General features: G+C 45.3%; 1 protein-coding gene across 3 annotated transcripts in view; it reads right to left on the bottom strand.

Annotated features, from left to right (window-relative positions):
- PLPPR1 (phospholipid phosphatase related 1) overlaps positions 1-19,775 on the bottom strand; it is a 167,959-nt gene that overhangs the window by 72,822 nt on the left and 75,362 nt on the right. For all 3 annotated transcript variants that reach the window (XM_075931388.1, XM_075931389.1, XM_075931390.1), the window contains one exon: positions 19,520-19,626. In XM_075931388.1, the coding sequence (XP_075787503.1) occupies positions 19,520-19,582 (63 nt within the window). In that variant the 5' untranslated portion in view covers positions 19,583-19,626. The remainder of the gene's footprint in view (positions 1-19,519; positions 19,627-19,775) is intronic.

Consider the following 19,775-nt stretch of genomic DNA (forward strand, 5'->3'; position numbering starts at 1 on the left):
CACCTTGCATCGCACCGGCTCTCGAGCTGCCCCCCACCCCAGCTCCTGCAGTTCAGCAGGACTCTCTGATCCTGGAACATCCGTGGTTCTGCCAGAGACCAGAGAGTCCTGGTTTACAGAGGAGCAACCTGTAGCATTCAAGAGTCCTAGTCAGGGTCAAGTTCTCACAGGTAGATGTTGTACAAAAGCATGAAGACATGGAATGAAATGCCCATTGGGTTAACGAGAGCTTTGCCTTGGACTTCAGTTGGGCCAAGATTTTCCCCATGGCCTCGACCCCACATCTCTGATAAACTAGAGAGCTTGCATCAGGCTAGTCTGAAAAGGTTTGGCATTTATTTTATTAAAATGTCAAAGTTTGTTAGTTCTTACTAATCTTCCACTGAATGTAGCAGTGTAATTGGGACACACAGAGTTTAAATTCTAATAGATTCTCATCTATCTGGAATGTGAGTACTAATATACTCATGAGAGTTGTGACTTATGTAGGGTTGAGAAAGGAATGAAGGATTGGATTTCCCAGAAGAGAATGTGATCTTTTGTTGAATGTAGTGGAATTATTGATTTTATTTGCCTCTGATTTACTGCAGCCTATAACTAAGACTGCATTTCTAATACAATTATGTTATAGGTAGATGTAAATGTATCCTAGAAACATAATCCATATTTTTGTCATGCCTGACTATTTAAGAGTCCAATTAAAATGGAGTGGAGTAATCTTTCAAATAGATTAGATTAAAGGATTACACTTTTATTGTCTTTGGGTTGTTACTGAACTTGTCTCAGAGAGCCTGTTAAATTAGCAGGGCAGTGAAGTTGTCCTTAATGATCATTAAAATTAGTGTGAGCAAAAATCAGAGTGAACTGTTAATAAGGTATTTCACAAACTCACAATAAGTAACGTTCAAGTTTTGACGGATCAGATTCTGGAGGGGAGGGAATTGAGTGCTTTTTACGTCATTGATGTATATATTTTTCACGCTTATTACATGGGTCCCATAAAGATGATTGGGGAATGGGGAAATGCGGTATGCATACCTCTGACTCAGGAAACCCTCAGATCACACGCGAGTAGAGTAAAATAGGTAGCCAGAATCAAGCAAAGAAAATGCCAAACCTGAAACTGCTTTCCCCACCCCCAGCTGGCCACTTTTTTAGAATATTACTAAAAGTAGAGAGGCCTGTTAGGATCAGGGCTGAAAAGGGATTTAGTCGGATGGTAGAAGTACCTGGTTAGGCAAAGAAGAGAGAGAGGTGAGGTGTGGCAAGGAGGAGGCTGGTACAAGCAATTCAAGTCAAGTCTTGGATGCCTGTATACAAACACCTGAACTTTCAAACATCAGTTACATTCAAAAATCTGTTTCAAAATCTGAATCACACTGAGTTCACTCTTACTAGTCTCATCTGCTTTGTAGATTAGTAGCCTGCTTCTAAATTAATGCCTTTCTAAACTTCTGTTTTACACATAATAATCCACCGGGTTTCTCCACACTTCCTGTTGATAAAGGTCTAATAAAAAGTGTCCACTTGTACCTAATGCTTTCCATCTCTCATTCTCCTGTTCTAGATTAGACAGATTTTGGGTCCATGGATGAGATGGTACTGTGGTCTATCTGGGAGATTTCTCTTCAGACTAGCTTTTCTGCCCCATAAATACCTGCTTCCACGGAGAGAACCTCACTATTAAATCCAGCCTCAAGCAAACCCTCTTAATGCTTAAATAATTGCAATTAATTCCAATTGCTTTTTATTTGTACTTGTTTTGACAGGGTTAATAAATGAAAGAACTATTACCTCTGAAATTAAATGGGTGCAGGTTGACTTAAAGCCAACATTTAGGTTTTCAGAGAAAATTTTTGAAAAGCCTAAAGTCTCCACTTTAATTTTTAGTTCCAAAGAAAATAGCTATTTATTCTATTTTAAATATTCACTTAAACCATAACAGAAAGGTCATGCAGAACGGTAACCTTTCTATACAACTCTTAAACCATCCTACAGAATTCTATAGAAAGGAGATTATTCTCTATTAAATTCTGTAAGTTGGTTGAAAAATTGTATGGAAATAGAGATGTACTGTATCTCTGATACATCTTACAGATATTTATAGAGTGAAGTACAGTAATGGAAATTTAATTTACATGAATCAAGACTGGCTTCATCCCTTTTAAAATCTCTTAGACTTTTTCCCCGACAAAGGACATTCTTGTCAACCTATACGTTGCAGTATTGTGCTTATGCCGAAGAACCAAAAAATGAAATAGTCTTCAAGCAAAATTGAAACTGATTGTTTTAATTAGACATCATGTATATCTGGTGAATTACAATTTGTGAGGAAGAGCAGGAGAAAGGGGATGAAGCAAAGACAGGCTTAGAAGTGAAAAATTGAACTGGATTTTTAAAATGTTCTTCAGTTTTGATAATTAAAATAGAAGAGGCAAGGGCAGCCAATTAAAAAATGTAAAAAATACTTATTTTTATATAGGATGGTTTTCCTCATAAGCTGCTTTAAAATGTATTTGTGCATCTGATAGTTCCTGGTTTATTTAAAACACTGTTTCCATTTTATTCTTATGGCTGTTGTGACAGCCCTGGGGTCTAAAATGCCCCTGTCAGTTTCCTTGGGCCCACACTGCTGTACACCTGCTTTGCTCTATTAAATAACCCAGAACTGGTAACATAGGCAAGTTTCATGAATTTCAATGAGCGCTGTTCCATTACAGCCTGGTATAATGCCCCCTAAATGCTTATTGGGTGGGTCAAGTGACAAAGAAAAACTTCATAAGTATGAGGAATGGGCAAAGGAAGAAGCTGCTAAGGCAGATGGTGAAGTCACTGTCACTGGAGATGTGGAAGGCTAGACTAGAGACCCATCTTTTACGAATGGCTTGGGAATAAGGAAATCAGTCCCGCCACGATGAAGTGGGAAAGCAGTGACTACTTGCCTTAGCCATTCTGTTTTACCTAAATGATTTCATGAGTGTCCCTGTGTGGTAGGGCCCCCAACTTCAGCCATTCAAGGCAAATACAATGGAATTCAGAGAACTTTTAGGTGAATCTGACCCCCTTTGTATTGACATTTGTACTAGGTGCAGAGCTCCTTCATCAATGAAAGAGAAGCTCTTCAAAGCCATAGAGCAGCCATAGCACACAGTCTGAGCGTATGTCTGAACAGCAAAAGCCATGCCTGGACTAGCCTATCGGACTAGCCGGGATCTAGCTCACGATGCTGCTAACAAGCAGGCCTGGCTTAGGGCAAGGCGAACAAGGTGGCTGCCTTGGGCCCCGTGACTTCAGGGCCCTGCACTGCAATTGACTAGCTAGCTGCCAATCAGACTTCTTGTGTTGCGCAGGTCTCGAGCTGTGCTAACGTTGTTTAACAATTGAAGTGTACAGTTCCTCATCTGCAAGGCATAAAAAAGGTTCAATGAGATTATTTATTATTTTGCACTTCACAAACTCCATGACTTAGCACAGATATGTAAACTTAGTTATTTCAGTTATGTGAATGGGTTTTTTGCTATACCCTGACCCTGTGTACTGTAAAACTTCCAACAGAAGTTGGGTCTGGGGCTATGTCTACACTGGCGTGATCTTGCACCAGAAGTATGCAAATGAGGCTAAGCGTGGAATACTGCCGAGCCTAATTTGCATATCTAATGAGCCGCCACTTTTGCGCAAGAGGCTCTTGTGCCAGAAGGAGCGTCTACACTGCCCCTTCTTTTTCTTGCGCAAGAAGTGGCAGTGTAGACAGCTCCTTCTGGCGCAAGAGCCTCTTCTGCAAAATGGCGGCTCATTAGATATGCAAATGAGGCCCGGTGATATTCCATGCTTAGCCTCATTTGAATACTTCTGGCGCAAGATCGTGCCAGTGTAGACATAGCCTGGGTCTCTAATAAGGATGTAAACAACTAGGCTTATTGGATAGTTGAGTCACTACTCGCCTAGTCACTTCCCTTCCCTCCTTGCTGCTTCTGTATCAGAGGTAGCAAGCCGGGGAGCTGGTGCTGGTCCTCTCCCCCCCAGCACTGTCTCTGCAGGGAGCAGGGGAGGCAGAGGCACAGTGGGGAAAATGGCATGAGCAGGAACCAAAGCAGTCCCCACTCGCTGGGGTCCTCTCCCTTTGAAATGTGCCTCTCGCATCCATGGCTCTTAGAGATTTATTACAGATTTCAAAGGCAGAGGCACAACGGGATAGTGAGGGCCCCCCTTATCGACTAATCGAGTCCATCAGCTACACAATTAGCTGATTAATTGAAATTTAGCATCTCTAGTCTCTACGCCAAGACGGGGGTGGGGTGTCTTAGGTGTTTTTTTCGTTCCTCATGGGGTACTAGCACGCTTCCATAAACTTCTCCGCATTCCTGCAGACATTGTTGGTTTTCTTCAGAAGCTAATGCTGTAACTGCACTCGTGTGCACGGAACAAAAGCCGCCATAATGATTTACAGTCACAACTAAGGTAAATAATCATTACTATTATAAAGTTATATTGTTTTTATAAAAATTATTGAGCAGTACTACGACCGCAAATAATTTTATGGCAACTTGTTACAATAATAATCAAAATGTGCTCCAAATTGTTCTCCATTGCAAGCAATAGCTGGCGGGGCTGCCTGGGCTGGACTCTGTAACCCCTCGACTGGGTTTGACTTATATTAGAGCATCCACTGCCTGCTGGCCAGGCCCTGCTATCAACATGCCACCTTGGGGCCCTGCAAACTCTTTGGCTGGGCCTGGTAACAAAGAGCAGTGAAAGCGGAGCAAGAAGGCTGCAGAGCAGACTAGTAAGCCCAGTGCATAGCACAGTGTGTGCTGGGCTGTGTTTGTCTGTACTTGAAGCTGCTGCGCTGTTTTGACTGCTGCTGTTGCTGCCTCTCCCCGGATTCGAGCTAGCTCAGGTAGGCTAGCTGGTGCACTGCTCATGGGAACATCACACTATGATGCAGTGACTGCCAAGGTGCCATTGTTGTCCCCTGGGCCTCTTTAGCCTCCTAGCATGGAGGGTGGTTTCACTCTTCCCTCCTAGGAAGAGGGAATCCTGCTGCCCCTTTTCCTTGCCCAGGCAGGGATGCTCCCAGGCTGTTTTGATTTCCCAGGCATGCCTGGACGAAAGCCAGGACACACTGCCTGTGATCATGCAACCCTTTGCACTGGGGTGATAATCCATAATAGGAGCACACTAGCACAATACCGAGCCTACCCGAGGATATCAAAGCACTTCCAGAACACTCGCACGTTAAGTTGGACCTGCGGGGCAGGGACGGGAGGGAAGCCCTGTATCCTCAGACCAACGACTGTGCTGCCCCTTTGCTGTCTCTGTGTCAGCCTGTAGGCTGGGGTATGTAGGCACTTGATCTATGCAAAAAAGGTTTCAGCAGCCAGCGCCCCTAGCTGCTCGCTCTGGGGTGGGTTACACAGAGCAGGAATGACCCCGGGACCGTTCAGAAGCTAGTGGCAGAGTCCTGCTGCCCTCCAGCAACTCATCTCTCACTGTTCCAGGAAAGTTTCTTGGATTTTAAAAGGAGATCTGCCCCATCTACAAGATATGCAGCCCTAAGCAGGCAAAAGAGCATCCACTTAAAACTAAACAAGATTTCAGCTCTGGTAGAGAAGGGGAGAATTGGAGTTATGTTTAAAAAAAACAACAACTATAAAGCCACTTATAAAGCAGCTGTCTTCAAAACCATTTCTGAGGCTCTCTGCTTTCCCCAGCAGGTAGTAAAGCACAAGTAGTGAAATATCAGCCTTATAAGAAAAAAAAAGAATTAAAAAATGCTTTCATCCAGAGACAGATGGGGGAGAAAATTAAGCAGCCACCTTAAAACATGTCAGACAGCTATGCCGCAGCAGGAAGTAAAAAAGGAAGAGTAAATTAGAAGTGCTACTACAAGAAGAAATTACTGGAGCACTTGGCAGCAGGGGAAAAATTTAAAACTGTCTTTTTCTGTAATTGATTAAATCATCAGAGCCTCACGTGTGAAGGGAAGGAGCAAGCCTGGCAGAGAGCAGTCAGTACTCAATGCTCATCTTCTCTCACTGCAAGGAAAATAAAAGGACAGAGAAGCACCAGAATGCCTGGGGAAAGTCATCCCGAATAAAAGACATGATCTCCCCTGGTCTGGCAAAATCCCTCGCCCAGGACCAGTCAGGTCCCGAGGGTGGCAGACCTGGGAGGTCCAACCTGTAGAATAATATATTTTGAATGGCTCCAGTTATTGTGGGGGTGATTTATAAACAGAATATACAACGGTTACGAAATGATTAATACGCGTTAAAACAGACATAAGTAGTAGGTGTTATAAATTGTTTTAACACATCCATAGAAGATGCTGAAGACAGTTTTAAGCAACCAATTGCTCTCTTGGATGATATAACAATGGATTTACCATTTAACATATCCATTCCTGATTTATATATAAACCACACACACACACACACACACACACACACACACACACACACACACACACATATACCCCCATAGGAAAGTATGACCTGTTAAATGATGGCTATAAGATGCTCCTTCATAAGAAAAAGTGCACCCTTAATTCAGACACTAACACTGTACAGGTTGAACCTTTCTAATACAGCACTCTCTCATCCAGAAACATCCATCATCTGGCATGATTTTAGTTAGCCGGATGTCCACTCTTCATGGGTGTGGCCACGTTTCCTACACTCCCATAAAATTTGTTTACAGCCACCAGTCCTGGCTCTCAGTGTTCTCTGCGGTTATTTGGCTCTAATTTACCCCTAAAGGTCCTCTAACAGCCCAGGAAGAAGTGGAAGTTGAGGTAATATGGCTAGACAATACAGCCGGTTTCCGACTTACGACCATCTCCACTTATGACCATCTGCACTTACGACCAAAGCAGTCGTAAATGCAATCCCCGAGTTATGAATGCGATCCGCGCTTACGAACAGTGCGGTCGCCATGTAACTCAATGGGATCTGAGTTATGAACACTTCGAGTTACAGACAAGTGTTTGGTCCGTAACTCATTCGTAACTCAGGGACTGGCTGTATTGACCTCTCATGGTCCAGAAAATTCTCTCGTTCGGAACCAGTCAGGTCCCAAAGGCGCCAGACTAGAGAGGTTCAACCTGTAGTACAACTGCAAGAGCCAAGTACAATTTATTGTTGTGGATCTGCACAAGATTGACAGATCTCTGTAACTGTATAGCCTGCACTGGCTGGCCTACGCAAGACTATATTGCTAGGCATCGCCTGGTGAGGTCAGTCATATCCATCAGGATTGCTTCAAAGCATAGAAAGGAGTCCATTGCTGGCAATATAACATCTGTGAGGCCAGGAGTCCTATTAGTTCCATTTTATAGGTGGGGAAATGGGGCACAAAGAGATGAGGACCCAGATTCACCAAAGGATGTAGGCTCCTACCACTGATTTCATCTGAAACAGGTTCAAGTGGCTTGACCAAGGTTTTTCAGGGAGCCTTTGATAAAGCAAAAATGAAACATAAATCTCCCAAGCCAGAGGCAAGCACCTTAACAACTAGCCCATTCAGCAAAGCATGACAAATAGTGATGCTGCTACATAAATTTCTTAAAACTATTTGAAAATAATTCATCTCTGGGGGACTGTGATCGTCTGGACTAGGCCCCGACGCTCCCTACAGGAGGCTGGTGGCCTTGCTGCAACCCATCCCAGTGAAAGTAGCAGAGAAGAGGTCCTCCAGGCATGATAGAATGGCTGTTTCTCTGGCAGCCAATCAGGACTCAGCAGATGGGTATAAAAAGACAGTTCCCTTCAGGAGCTCAACCCAGCCTGGTCTATATCCTGACTGGGAGATCAGTACTACAGACAGCTCCCAGTGCGAGCTGAACCTAGACTGGGGCAAGGACCAGGTCGGGTGGCCAAAGACTGGCCACAAGCTTAAAGACCACCAGGCTAAGACCTTATGAGATATCCCTTGGCCGCAGAGGGGCACTCACAAGCTGGTAGACCCTATTAGAGGGACTCTATAAACTATACAGTCTAGTGTAGGGATGGGATTTTTTTCAGCGTTGCACTAAGGAAACTGGGGGTATGTCAAGACTGAACCACCTGCAGCTAGTGAGAATGGTTTAATTTAAATTATGAAACAGATTAAGCGTTTTAACTTTCTCATGTTAGTTTATCAAACTTCGTTTTAAATAAAGTAAAATATTATGTCCAACATGAAAGGTTTCAATACTTTCTTTATTTATGGCAGTGGTGGGGAGCCCTTTTTGGGACGGGGGCACTGACCCACAGAAAAATCAGCTGGGGACCACTCAAGTGAGAAGCAAAAACACTCCAAAAATCCTCAGCGCTCACTGATGTGACCTCAGCTGAGATACCTCACTCCTCTGGTGCCCCAGCCTCACTGGGTGAGGGGAAGGGAAGGGAGGGACTGAGGTTCAGGGCTTCCCATAGACCAGATTAACTTTTCTGGGGTTCTGCAGTTAGTGGATTTTATGGACCTCCTTGAGCTCTGGGGAAGGGACAAAAATGAGGGGTACAGTGCGTGAGACAGGACTGCTAGCAAGTAGGACAGGGGTGGGATCTGAGAGGGAACTGGGGTGCAGAAGCAAGCTGGGAGTAGAGCAGTGGTCTCCAACCTTATGAAGCACAAGATCACTTTCTGAATGTAAGTGCAATCCAGGATCTACCTCAGACCTAAATACCCTGCCCCACCTCCTTCGTACCCCTTCTTTGAGGCTCTGCCCCTGCTCACTCTATCTCCCCTCCCTCCCTCTCACTTTCACCAGGCAGAGGCAGAGGGTTGGGGCACAGGCTCTGGTTTTGGGCTAAGAGATTTGAAGTGTGAGGGGGCTCTGAGCTGAGCCTGGGGCAGGGAGTTGGGATACAGGAGGGGATTCAGGGTACAGGCTCTGCAAGGAAGTTTGGGTCCAAGGAGCTCAGGTGCTGGAGAGGGTTCATGACTGGGGCAGGGGTTTTGGGTATAGAAGGGTTCATGACTGGGGCAAGGATTCGGGATTCTGGCTCCAGTTGGACACGGCTTACCTCAGGTGGCTCCTGGGTGGGGGTGCAGTGGGTCTAAGGCAGGCTCACCTCTGCCCTGGCCCTGCACCACATTAGGGTGGGCAGGGCCTGGGCATGAGGGGGAACCTTACCTGGCTGCGTGCTCCCTTGCAGCCCCAGAGGGAGGCTCTGCTGCCGCGGCAGCCACGTGGCCCAGGGCCAGCCCCGGAGCACCGCTGCTGCAGCCACGCAGGCCCGGCCAGCCCTGGAGGCCAAAGGCGCCACTGCCACAGCCATGTGGCCCAGGACTGGCCCCGGAGGTGCCACTGAGGCACCTCAAGTCGTAGCGCTGCCTCCTCCCACCACAGCCTAACCTGCTGCAGGGAGGAGGGAGCGCTGTCCAGTGGCTGCACAGGGGAGAAGGGGCGGGGCTGAGCTCCTCCCCCCCGCTGCTGCAGCACCTGTGCTATCGGTTGCCGACCTCTGCGCTAGGGGGCGGGGCCTGGAATTGCCTAACGGGCAGGATCCATGCCCGCTGGGAGGCTTTTGCCCACCCTTGGTCTAGGCACAAGTTAAGGAGGAAGGGATAGGGCAATAAAAAAAAAGGGAAAAATCTTTTTAAATTTCTAGAAAGCTGAAACAAAAACTGAGATTAAAAAAAAAATACAGGAAGTGTTGATGCCATTATTTCAATATGCTCCCAGTCTTTTAGCAGCAATATAACCCCCGCTGTGTTACTGAAGACAAACATACGTTCAAGAGGCACCTATATAACACAGGGAAGTAATCGAAGGCAATACCACAAAAAAGGTTCAACTGCAGAATATTTCCTTAGCCTGATTTATCACATAAAAATCACTGCAGCAAAATGAAGGGAGAGAGGAAGAGAGAAATTCTTTGCCTCCCGTATCTCTCTAAATATTAAAGCTATATATTTTTTATTTTATGTGTCAGGAGGACAGCGAGCCTTCTCCCACAAGACATCGCTATTTCAAAGCAGGTAGCAAAAATAGCACTTTTACGAGCACTTCCCCCGAACGTTTCATTTCCTGGCTACCTTTAAACTAAAAAGAATGCTGCTACATTGAGTAGATTTATAAAATGGTATGAAAAGATAATCTGCCAAACGACTGCAAGCACAAATCAGCTAGCTAACAGTTGGACTAATTTCTAGGGTGTTATGAAGGGCTGACTTCATAGCAAATCTCGTTTGACTTTTTGAAAGAAAAAAAGATTTTTCAAATTTATTTTAGCAATTGGCAGCGGTGTTTGTCTCTAGAGCTGCACCTGAATTTCCCCAACATTCCAAGGTCACATCTGATATTTTGGTTCGTTCGGCGCTTTATGAGCACAAAGGTTTTTTGTATTTTACCTGTTTTCATACTATAATAGATTCTGAAAGTGAGGCATTTATTTAGATCTATGCGGCCGTGACGGGGTGTACCAGCCCTGCACTGAACAAGCAGGGTTTAGCCAGGCTACCCTGGCTGAATGAGCCCCACCCCCACAGCCCTGCTGGGCATGCTCAGACTGTAGCCCACGTATAAAGGCCTGGCGAGAGGCTCAGTCTGGGCTGGCTGACGGAGGAGAAAGACCTCTGCTCCTGAGCAGCAGCAGCAGCCAGCCGCCTGAGACGAGAGCCCCCAATGCCGGACGTAACCCGCAGATTCCCAGGGAAGCGTGGCCCCCGAGGAGTCAGAGGACCCAGGTGCTACGTGGGACATTGACCCATCGGATCTGGTAGGAAGCGGCCCAGGTAGAGTGCAGAGCGGCCTCTCCCACCCAGAGATACTCGGCGCATGTCAGTCGGGTTCCCCGCTGCGGGAGTGGTGGACCATTCTGCCACTCACAGGGCCCTGGGCCGGGAACCGGTGGAGTAGGGCGGGCCTGGGTTCCCCTACCATGGTACAGCTTCCCCCCTCATGACTTTGCTCAGTCAGTTGTCCAGCCCTACAGTAAAGGGCCAGCCATTGACTTTAATTTACTGACTCGGGCTTAGTTGGCCTACCATTCCTGCTTTAAAGGAGCCCCGCACTGATTCTGGCCATTAGTCTATCCAGCCCCGAGGTGAGGGGTTTTACTACAGGTGTTCTATTGGTCACACGGAGTGTGTTGCCGACTCAGACAGCCCAGGGACAAGGGACCCTACCCCCGGGAGACAGAAGAGAGGACCGCCCCGCAACGGGAGCACTCAACTCACCAGCAATGTAGTCAACTGAATTAAATGATACAGTACAATGTATATGACTGCCGGACTGTGACTTGGATCATGCATCTACTCAGAGCCGTAGGGTGAAGTGAGAATCCACATAAAGTCCTTGATGTGCTACTAGGACCTTGGGAACAGGCACGTGGGATAAGCAAGATCTGCAAACCTAGCAGACCCTTCATTCCAAGCAGGAAGATGGGCCGAGCTTGGCTCTGCCCTTGCAATGCACCAGGAAGGGCTTGTATTAGAGGTGTTGCAATTTCCCACAGTAAGAGGAAGTAAGGATGGAGTTGTGCCTAACAGAAGCTCAGTCCCTTCTCTGTCCTAGGCCTGAGACAGTGTAGACTTGCATTGTCCCACACACAGGGTGTGCCACAAAGCTGCAGCCTTCGTTACATCAACCTTCATTACATTGTGTTGTTCTGGATTTTCCTTTTGCCTCGTTCTGAAATCAGGCTGAATAACCGGTTGGCCTTTTATCCAGATTTATTTTATTTGTCATGCTCGCCTGTCAGCACTATTTTCATTTTAAGTTATAAAATAACTATAAATAGTTTAGTCGTAAAACTAAAATCTGGAGAGGTAAGGAACAGAGAGCCAAAGATCCCGTCACATCAAATATGACGTCGTACAAGTGAAAGTTTGGTTCACGTGATCTGCAAGACTGTCTTCATCTTTTGCTACATCTTTCAGCAGCTCACATCAGTTCAGGGGAACCCTCCTGCAAAATCCTCTCGATTCTACACAGAGCATTATCTATCGAGTTGTCAAGAAGACACAGTTTCCACTCTGTGTGCAAAAGCTTTCCTGAAGGCAAAAATCAAAGGCTATCAGCAAAGAAGTGGGCTCTTCACATGGCAGAGTTTGAAGGCTGCCTACTAACCTTCTGCTGCTGTTGTTTGTTCCAGTCCCCCCTGCCACCACCCTCCCGTCATCAATGATTACTATTCACCAGAGCACATATTGGACGCATCAGAGTCACTCAAATAAAATACCTCTCTAATCTGTGATGAGAGGGAAACATTTCCACCTAAAATGCATGCAGGAAAATTGCTTGTATAACACACAACCCTTTTGAGCCTGTTCATCATTACATCTGTGCACAATGGTTCAAATTCTGCCCTCACCCATACCCACCAAGCCCCACAGAAGTTAGTGGGTCTGTACATGCGATATTGGGGGCCTACTGTTTCCTCATAGTACAAACACAGTTCTCTTCTGCATTCATGTTTGTTACACAAGATTAGCCGTACTGGGTCAGAGCAAAGGTCTATCTAGCCCCGTGTCCTGTCTGCCAACAACGGTCATTGCCAGATACCCCAGAGGAGTGAACAGAACAGGCAATCATCAAGTGATTCCTCCCGTCATTCATTTTCCAGCATCTGACAAACAGGGGCTATGGACACCATTCCTACCTACCCGGGCTAATAGCCACTGATGGACCTAACATCCATGAATATATCTAGTTCTTCCTTGAACCCTGTTAACGTCCTGGCTTTCATAACCTCCTCTGGCAAGGAGTTCCACAGGTTGTGAGTCTACTCTGCATGAAGAAAAACTTCCCTTTGTTTGTTTTAAACCTGAAACTTATTAATTTCATTTGGTGTCCCCTAGTTCTTATGTTATGTTACTTTTCCTTGTTCACTTAATCACTATTCATGTCTTCATAGACCTCTATCATATCCCCCCCCCTTAGTCTCCTCTTTTCTAAGCTAACAAGTCCCAGTCTTTTAAATCTCTCTTCATATGGGACCCATTCCAAACCCCTAATCATTTTTGTTGCCCTTTTCTGAACCTTTTCCAATGCCAATATATCTCTTTTGAGATGAGGCGACTATATCACAAACTAGCACATTGGAATTAGCTTCCTAGTTGCTCATCTCTACAGTCAAAATGTTGCAAGATTCAGTATATTTACATGGGCTTCGTTCCTAGGAACAAATACATGTATGAACAGGGCCATTGGAAACAGTGGAGCTATTCATATATGTATAGTTATTCTTGGGAGAGTCTTCAAAATCCAGGACCTATATTCAACAATTATGCGTTTTGTAGAATACAGGAAAGCATGGCTATAAAATATCATGCATTTCAAAACAAAGAAGAGAGTGAATATTGGGTTAAACTAAGCACGTTAAAAACAGGATGTTACCAAACAACATGAAAAACAGACAAGAGATGACAGCCAAACAGACACATACCAATCAAGATCAGGGCTTCTATTATGCCGAGCATTATGGATACATATAGGAAGAGCCAGTTTTTGCCCAAGAGAGATTTCAATCACAACACCTAAGACAAACACAGAGGCAGAGAGAGGGAAAATGGCTTGCTCACCCTCACAAGGGAAGTCAGGCCTGCTCTATACTAGACCAGGAAGGTCGGCTTAAGATAGGCAACTCTAGCTATGCAAAATGCAAGGGTGGAGTTGGCTTACCTTAAGCCGAGCTGTGGCAGCGTCTGCACAGCAGGAAGCCAAGGGGAGCAAATGCTCAGCCCTGCTAACTGAAGGAGCAACCTGCCCTAGTGCTGGACAGAGCAGGGCCTCCTGGACCTCTGAACCCCAGATCCCAAATCCCTGCCCCTTTGTAACTTGAAATCTTTAAAAACTGGGGTCTATTACAGGAGTGGGTGGGAGAGGTTCTGTGACATGGTCAGACTAGATGGGTCACAATGGCCCCTTCTGGCCATAAAATCTGAGTCCCTCGGTTCAAGAGGTACTGCCCCTCCGGGGTCACAGTCCCTTTCTTCAGAGTGCAGAGTTTGAGACATATGAGCGCACCTGAGCAGCTAACAGCCTTAGCTTGCAGGCGTAATTGGAAATCCTAAAAAATTGCTGCATATGCAAATTTAATTCACTGTAATACCTGCAAGGCTGTGACCAATGCACAAACCCTGTCTCCAGACCTGCTCACGTTGCCTCCTCCTTACAGAGCTCGTTTCAAACCCACTAGACCAATGTGCACATGTCCTTCCAGAAGCTCCTGACCAAGCCCCATAAGCAGTACAGTCAGATCCTTCCCTACCCACAAACTGTATCAGAGCTGTGTGAGCAAAACTGGTTCTGTCCCCCCAAGGCTAGGTTACAGCAGGCTGGGGGCTGCTCTAATTTACATTGGCAGCAACCAGCCCCAAGGGTCCTGTATTATCAAACAACACATAAAACTGGAGACGGATTAAGTATTCTCTAACTCTTTCTTAAATACAAATCGATCAGTACCAGCAAGATTTGCATGCACCAGAAGAGTGAACACTCTTATTTATTTCCCGTATCCTTGATCATGCATATGACGGAACATCTAATATAACAAATAATCATATATATAATTCCTGTTATATAATAATGTTATCTATCTCTATATGTATATATAGTACTCTGCACAAGAAAATATAATGCTGTCCGATATGACATAATAAAAATGAACAATCAAGATACTTGCCTTGAATACTTTAGAAAGAGATATATATTTGATAAATGACTGAATTATTTTAATCACGTTCTTTTCAGCCTTTAATGTGACATAGCTTTTCAAATTACAAACTGAAATGTAGATTTAACATTTCTGTCATTACAGATTAGATATTGTGTGTTACCTCTTTATTTAAATGTCCACAATGTGAATGTATAAAGGAATCTGGAAAAGTCAGCCCCAGGGGAAAGTCCTCGGAATGAGCCATTCACCTTCAGGTCAGGTTTTGTAACAACTAACTGCTAAGACAGGGGTGTCCAAACTTTTTTCAAAGAGGGCCAGATTTGATGAAGTGAACATGCGTGAGAGCCGACCATTTTGCCTGACATTCTTTGAACCATTAAAATTAAATGCAAATTAACTATTTTATGCAAAGTTTATTGCAAACGGCATACTTTTCATTTCGTCACATGGATGACAAATCTAAACAGGTGTTAAATCACTCTGCCTTTCATATCTGAAGGCCAGATGAAAAAAAAATCCAGGAAGCTGAAATATATGTCAGGAACATTGTAAAGTACATTACATATTATTGGTAATAAAGGTTGTCTGTCAACTTTTAAGTTAAAAAAATATGAACAGGAACATAACACCAAGTATACATGTTGTGTCCAAATATATTTATAACTGATTTAGACCAACTGACATTAACTGAGATTTTACAATGTATTCATCTCAATACATATGGATTCGTTGGGGGCCATAAAAGATAGATATTGCCAAATTACCTGTGGGGCCGTATTAAACCAGAACACGGGCCGCAATTGGCCCACGGGCAGGACTTTGGACATGCCTGTGCTAAGATAAGTGAACTGATCGGAGAAAAATCAGATTAAGAAAATGGGTCTTGAAAATGGAAGTTTGAATAAGCATCAGAATTATAAAACAGTCAGTGTTATAAAACAGTCAGTGAACTGTGTGTGTCACGTTCTCAGAGTCAGCCTTAAGCTCATTTAAACTCTGAGAGCATTGTAGAGCATGCTGTAGAGTGGATTCACAGCATCCCAATAATGGACAGCTGGAAGGGACCTTACGGGGTTATCGAGTCCAACCCCTTGCCAAGTGTGTTATCCATAACGTACTGGCATGAAACTTTGGTGCTCAGCTCAGCCGTAAATTGAAAATAAGTGTTAGGTGCTTAAGCTTTATGGAGTGGAGAAAACCTTATGAGGAAGGAAGATCAATGCCATAGAATCATAGAACACTAGAACTAGAAGAGCCCTCGAGAGGTCATCGAGTCCAGTCCCCTGCCCTCACGGCAGGACGCAGAATCATCTAGAACATCCCTGACAGATGTGTATCTAACCTGCTCTAAAATATCTCCAGAGATGGAGATTCCACAACCTCCCTAGGCAATTTATTCCAGTGTTTTACCACCCTGACAGGCAGGAAGTTTTTCCTAATGTCCAATCTAAACCTCCCTGTCAGCGGGATCCAGTGGATACATGTCTGAATTAGGAACCAGGAAACCAAAGTTCTCTTCCTGGCTCTGCTACTGAGATGGTATTTGACCTTGGACAAATCTCTTCATCTCTCTAAGCCTCTGTTTACCCTTTCCTGAATCTGTCTTGTCCCTCTCCTAAGCAGGGGCTGTCTCTTACTGTGTGTGTGTGCAGCACCTAACACTGCAGCCCCAGTTTCAAAGGGGGGGGGGCTCTAGGTTCAACAGGAATATAAATGGTGATCATACAGATTGTGGACTCTCTCGTCCCATTTGTGATCCCATAATGCTGCTGCTGCACCAGCAATGGCTACACACGGAGAAGAATGACGACGAAGCCACACAATGTCCTTGTGTGACGTAACTATTGGAAACAAGCAGGAGAAGCCCCACGTAATCAGCCAGCTCTCCTCAGGCCACCAGGAAATGCTGAGAGTCGCTGGTTCAGGGCCAGGCCCCTACGCAGGAATTTCTGGGACTGTATGTGTATGTGCGTGTGGATGTGCACATGTGCTTTTTTTTGTAAATGTGGACTGCAAGGGTGAAAACATACCCCCCCGCCCCATGCTCTCCCAAGTAAGCATGCTCCGGCTAGCTGGGAGCACGCTTACCGACATGGGGGCTGGTGTTACAAAGCACAGAACTACTAGAACTAGTATAGAACTGGCCACAAAGAGCAGTCTCTCTTGCAGGCACATTTGAAATGACCTAGCACAAATCAACAGCCTGCCAGCAGCTTGAAAAGCAAAACACTTCCAGGGAAGCTTATTAAGGGCGGAAGTGGCGTCTCAGAATGAAGGGGTTTCTGTCCATCCGCTCTGCCTTCCCAGTGGGAAGTTAAATTCTAAAGCGCTGTGCAGTTCTATCATACTTGGGATAAATATAAAGAGCCTTCAGAGTCCAAGCCTGTTGCGCTAAGCGTGGACAATCCGTATCACTTTCTAGGAGGCAAGCAGTTGTTACACGAGGAAAAAATGTAGCCTAGTCAATGAAAAGCGCTGGCATTAGCCAACATCAGCCCAGAGATCATCCATTTTAACACTGGTTCTCTGTCTTTGACTCTGTTTCTTAAATAAAAATTGACGGTTGTCATCACACCGAACATGCTAAAGGACAGGGGAGGTAGGCTCAGGTAGTGACTAGCAGTCTTTCCTTTCTCCTGGCCCTTGATTTATTTTTACGTTCATGTCAGCTGTGTCTATGGGCCAATTTATAACCCTGTCGACTCTGCTACTATCGGATTCATCCCTCACACATTAGAGGGCTAAAAAATCTTCAGAGATGATTCAGGCTATACATTTAAAGCATCTTATTTCACATCTTTCTGGCGTTTCATAGGCATAGTAGAACAAAAAAGCAATGTGGGGGATGGAGGAGATCAAGACAGATGGATTTCTGTCCTTTCTTGTTTCTCAGGTTACCGCAGAAATTTTAGTCAGGTTTCCACAGGAGAAAGAGACCTATTCCTTGAAAAATTGGGCATCATGTCAGTGGTAAATCCCTAAGGGCAACTGTCAGACACAACAGAGGGTCAGCTGCCCTAAACTTCTCACTAGATGTAGCTGTCTGCTATATGCCACTTCTTGAGATGTATTACTCTGTTTCTACAATGATATGCAACATTTCCCCATAACAACTGGTTAATCAGTCTTGGCCCCTGTGACTATGCCCCTGGCCTATACAGCTAGTACCTTCTTCGGCCCATCAGATTTCTGGTGATGATGACAGGGAATAATTAAAGCTCATTCATGGCAATAGGAAAATTCCCCTCAACTTTAATGGGCTTTTGATCAGGTCCATAGAGAAACTGCCCTGCACTCTCAGAAGGGGGAAAGTCGGGGAGCAGAGATGCTCTCTCTCAGTGGGAGCAAGCACAGTGCTGGATGTGTGAGGCATCATCTGCAGGAGCTCCATATCCCAGCTCCTTTTGTAGAGGTTGCAAATCTTGCTCTGTGGAGCGTAGCCTCCCTTGCTTGCATGGGGCCTCAAGCAAACTCACAGCCCACCAACAAAGGCCCTGCGGTTCCACACAATGGAAGGTCTCTCCATTGCCTTCAATGGGAGCTAGACCAGAACACAGAGACCAAAGACTGGGACTATGCCTTTCCAATGGGTTCTCCTTATGCCTCTGCCCCTCACACCTGACCCTGTCACCCTCACTGACCTAGTCACAATCTGTCCCACAATGTTAATTTTACAATTCGGGATCAAGGGACAACAACAGGTGTGTGTGTGGAAGGGGGGGGGGTATGGATTACACAGCAATAGGTGGATGCCTATGACTCTTTAACCATATAGCTCTTTCCAAATAAACTTTTGACAAAAGTGTCCCTGAAAAAATAGCCCAAATCCAGACCCTCAGGTTGAGCTATGACCTGCTTCCTGGCTGGGGGAGGGAACAAGAGGTTTTTGTATTCATTTATGTTTATCATTACAGGAAACAATCTCACTGAAGTGAATAACCGACCATCAGAGAACCAGCCAGGCTGATAAAAGAAAACCAACTCTGTACCCTGCAAACAAAGGCCTTGGTTGTTGGATCCTTTACTTAAATTAGTGAGCATTCACTTCAACATTAGTGAACTCACACCTGTCGTATCATCGGATTCCACCATGTTTAAACAGAAGCAGCACCTCACTTGACTTCTATGGGATCATTTGCCTGAGTGACTGCTAACTGACTGCCAGAAGAGTTGAACAACTTGCCCCTCTGCCTATAAACCATGGTAGGTTGAGATTTCAGATACACCCCAGAGCAAGGCTGTGTGTCCATGCTGCACCAACCTCGGTTGGCTCCAGGGGCTGTATGCCTCAGAGACGTCCCTATAACTACATAAATATTCTTCCCTCCCATTCTTCTTTCTCCAGAGTGCAGTGCCCTCTTACAGCGGTAAATGAGACTCCCTCTTAGGTCAGCTGGGCAGAGAGAGCCAACACGCCTTCTAATCCCTTCTCACCTGCTCCAGGGATGGATTAACTGAGAATACTGCACGTGCTCATCCTTTTGCACTTTGATCTGGAGTCTGACAAACTTATAGAGAGCTAAAAAAACTTTACAAACAACAAATAGTCTGGTAGCACTTTATAGACTAACAAAACATGTAGACAGTATCACGACCTTTCATGGGCACAGCCCTCTACTTCAGATGACTGGAGTGTTGGAAGTCCAGAACCAAGGGTTGTAAGGGAGGGGTGGACACCTGCTTCCACCCTTGTGTGGGACAGTAATGCGATACTAATCTAGCCCTGATGCCTTGTTCAATAAACAAGCTGTCTTCAGGCGTGAAGAACAATCCTTGTCACGTCTTTATCAAAACAGGATACATTTCACAACTGCCGACTGGCCACTCTTCATTCTTACAGAGTTCAGCTGCTTTTGCCCTGGCTTCATCCCAGCAAGACCCAAAATGCTGCAGACTCTGCGCAGAGCACTCACCTCGACAAAGATGAAACACGGGATGATGGAATAACTTCGCTGGGTGTTGTTTCCTAAAGCCATTTCTCATTACACCTCTGGGGAAAGCACTGTCCAAAACTACCAGGCTGAAAGAGAAACAAATAGGTAGAGTAAGTTACATTGGGACTGAAAGTTCCACAGGTAATACAGCGTGGAGAACATCACCGCACACTCGTAGGGCAAGCAGAGACAAAGAGGTACAGAATATTAAAATCTAGATTTTAGTTTTACAACT

The sequence above is a fragment of the Pelodiscus sinensis genome, chromosome 6, assembly GCF_049634645.1.
Source record: "Pelodiscus sinensis isolate JC-2024 chromosome 6, ASM4963464v1, whole genome shotgun sequence".
Taxonomy (NCBI): domain Eukaryota; kingdom Metazoa; phylum Chordata; order Testudines; family Trionychidae; genus Pelodiscus; species Pelodiscus sinensis.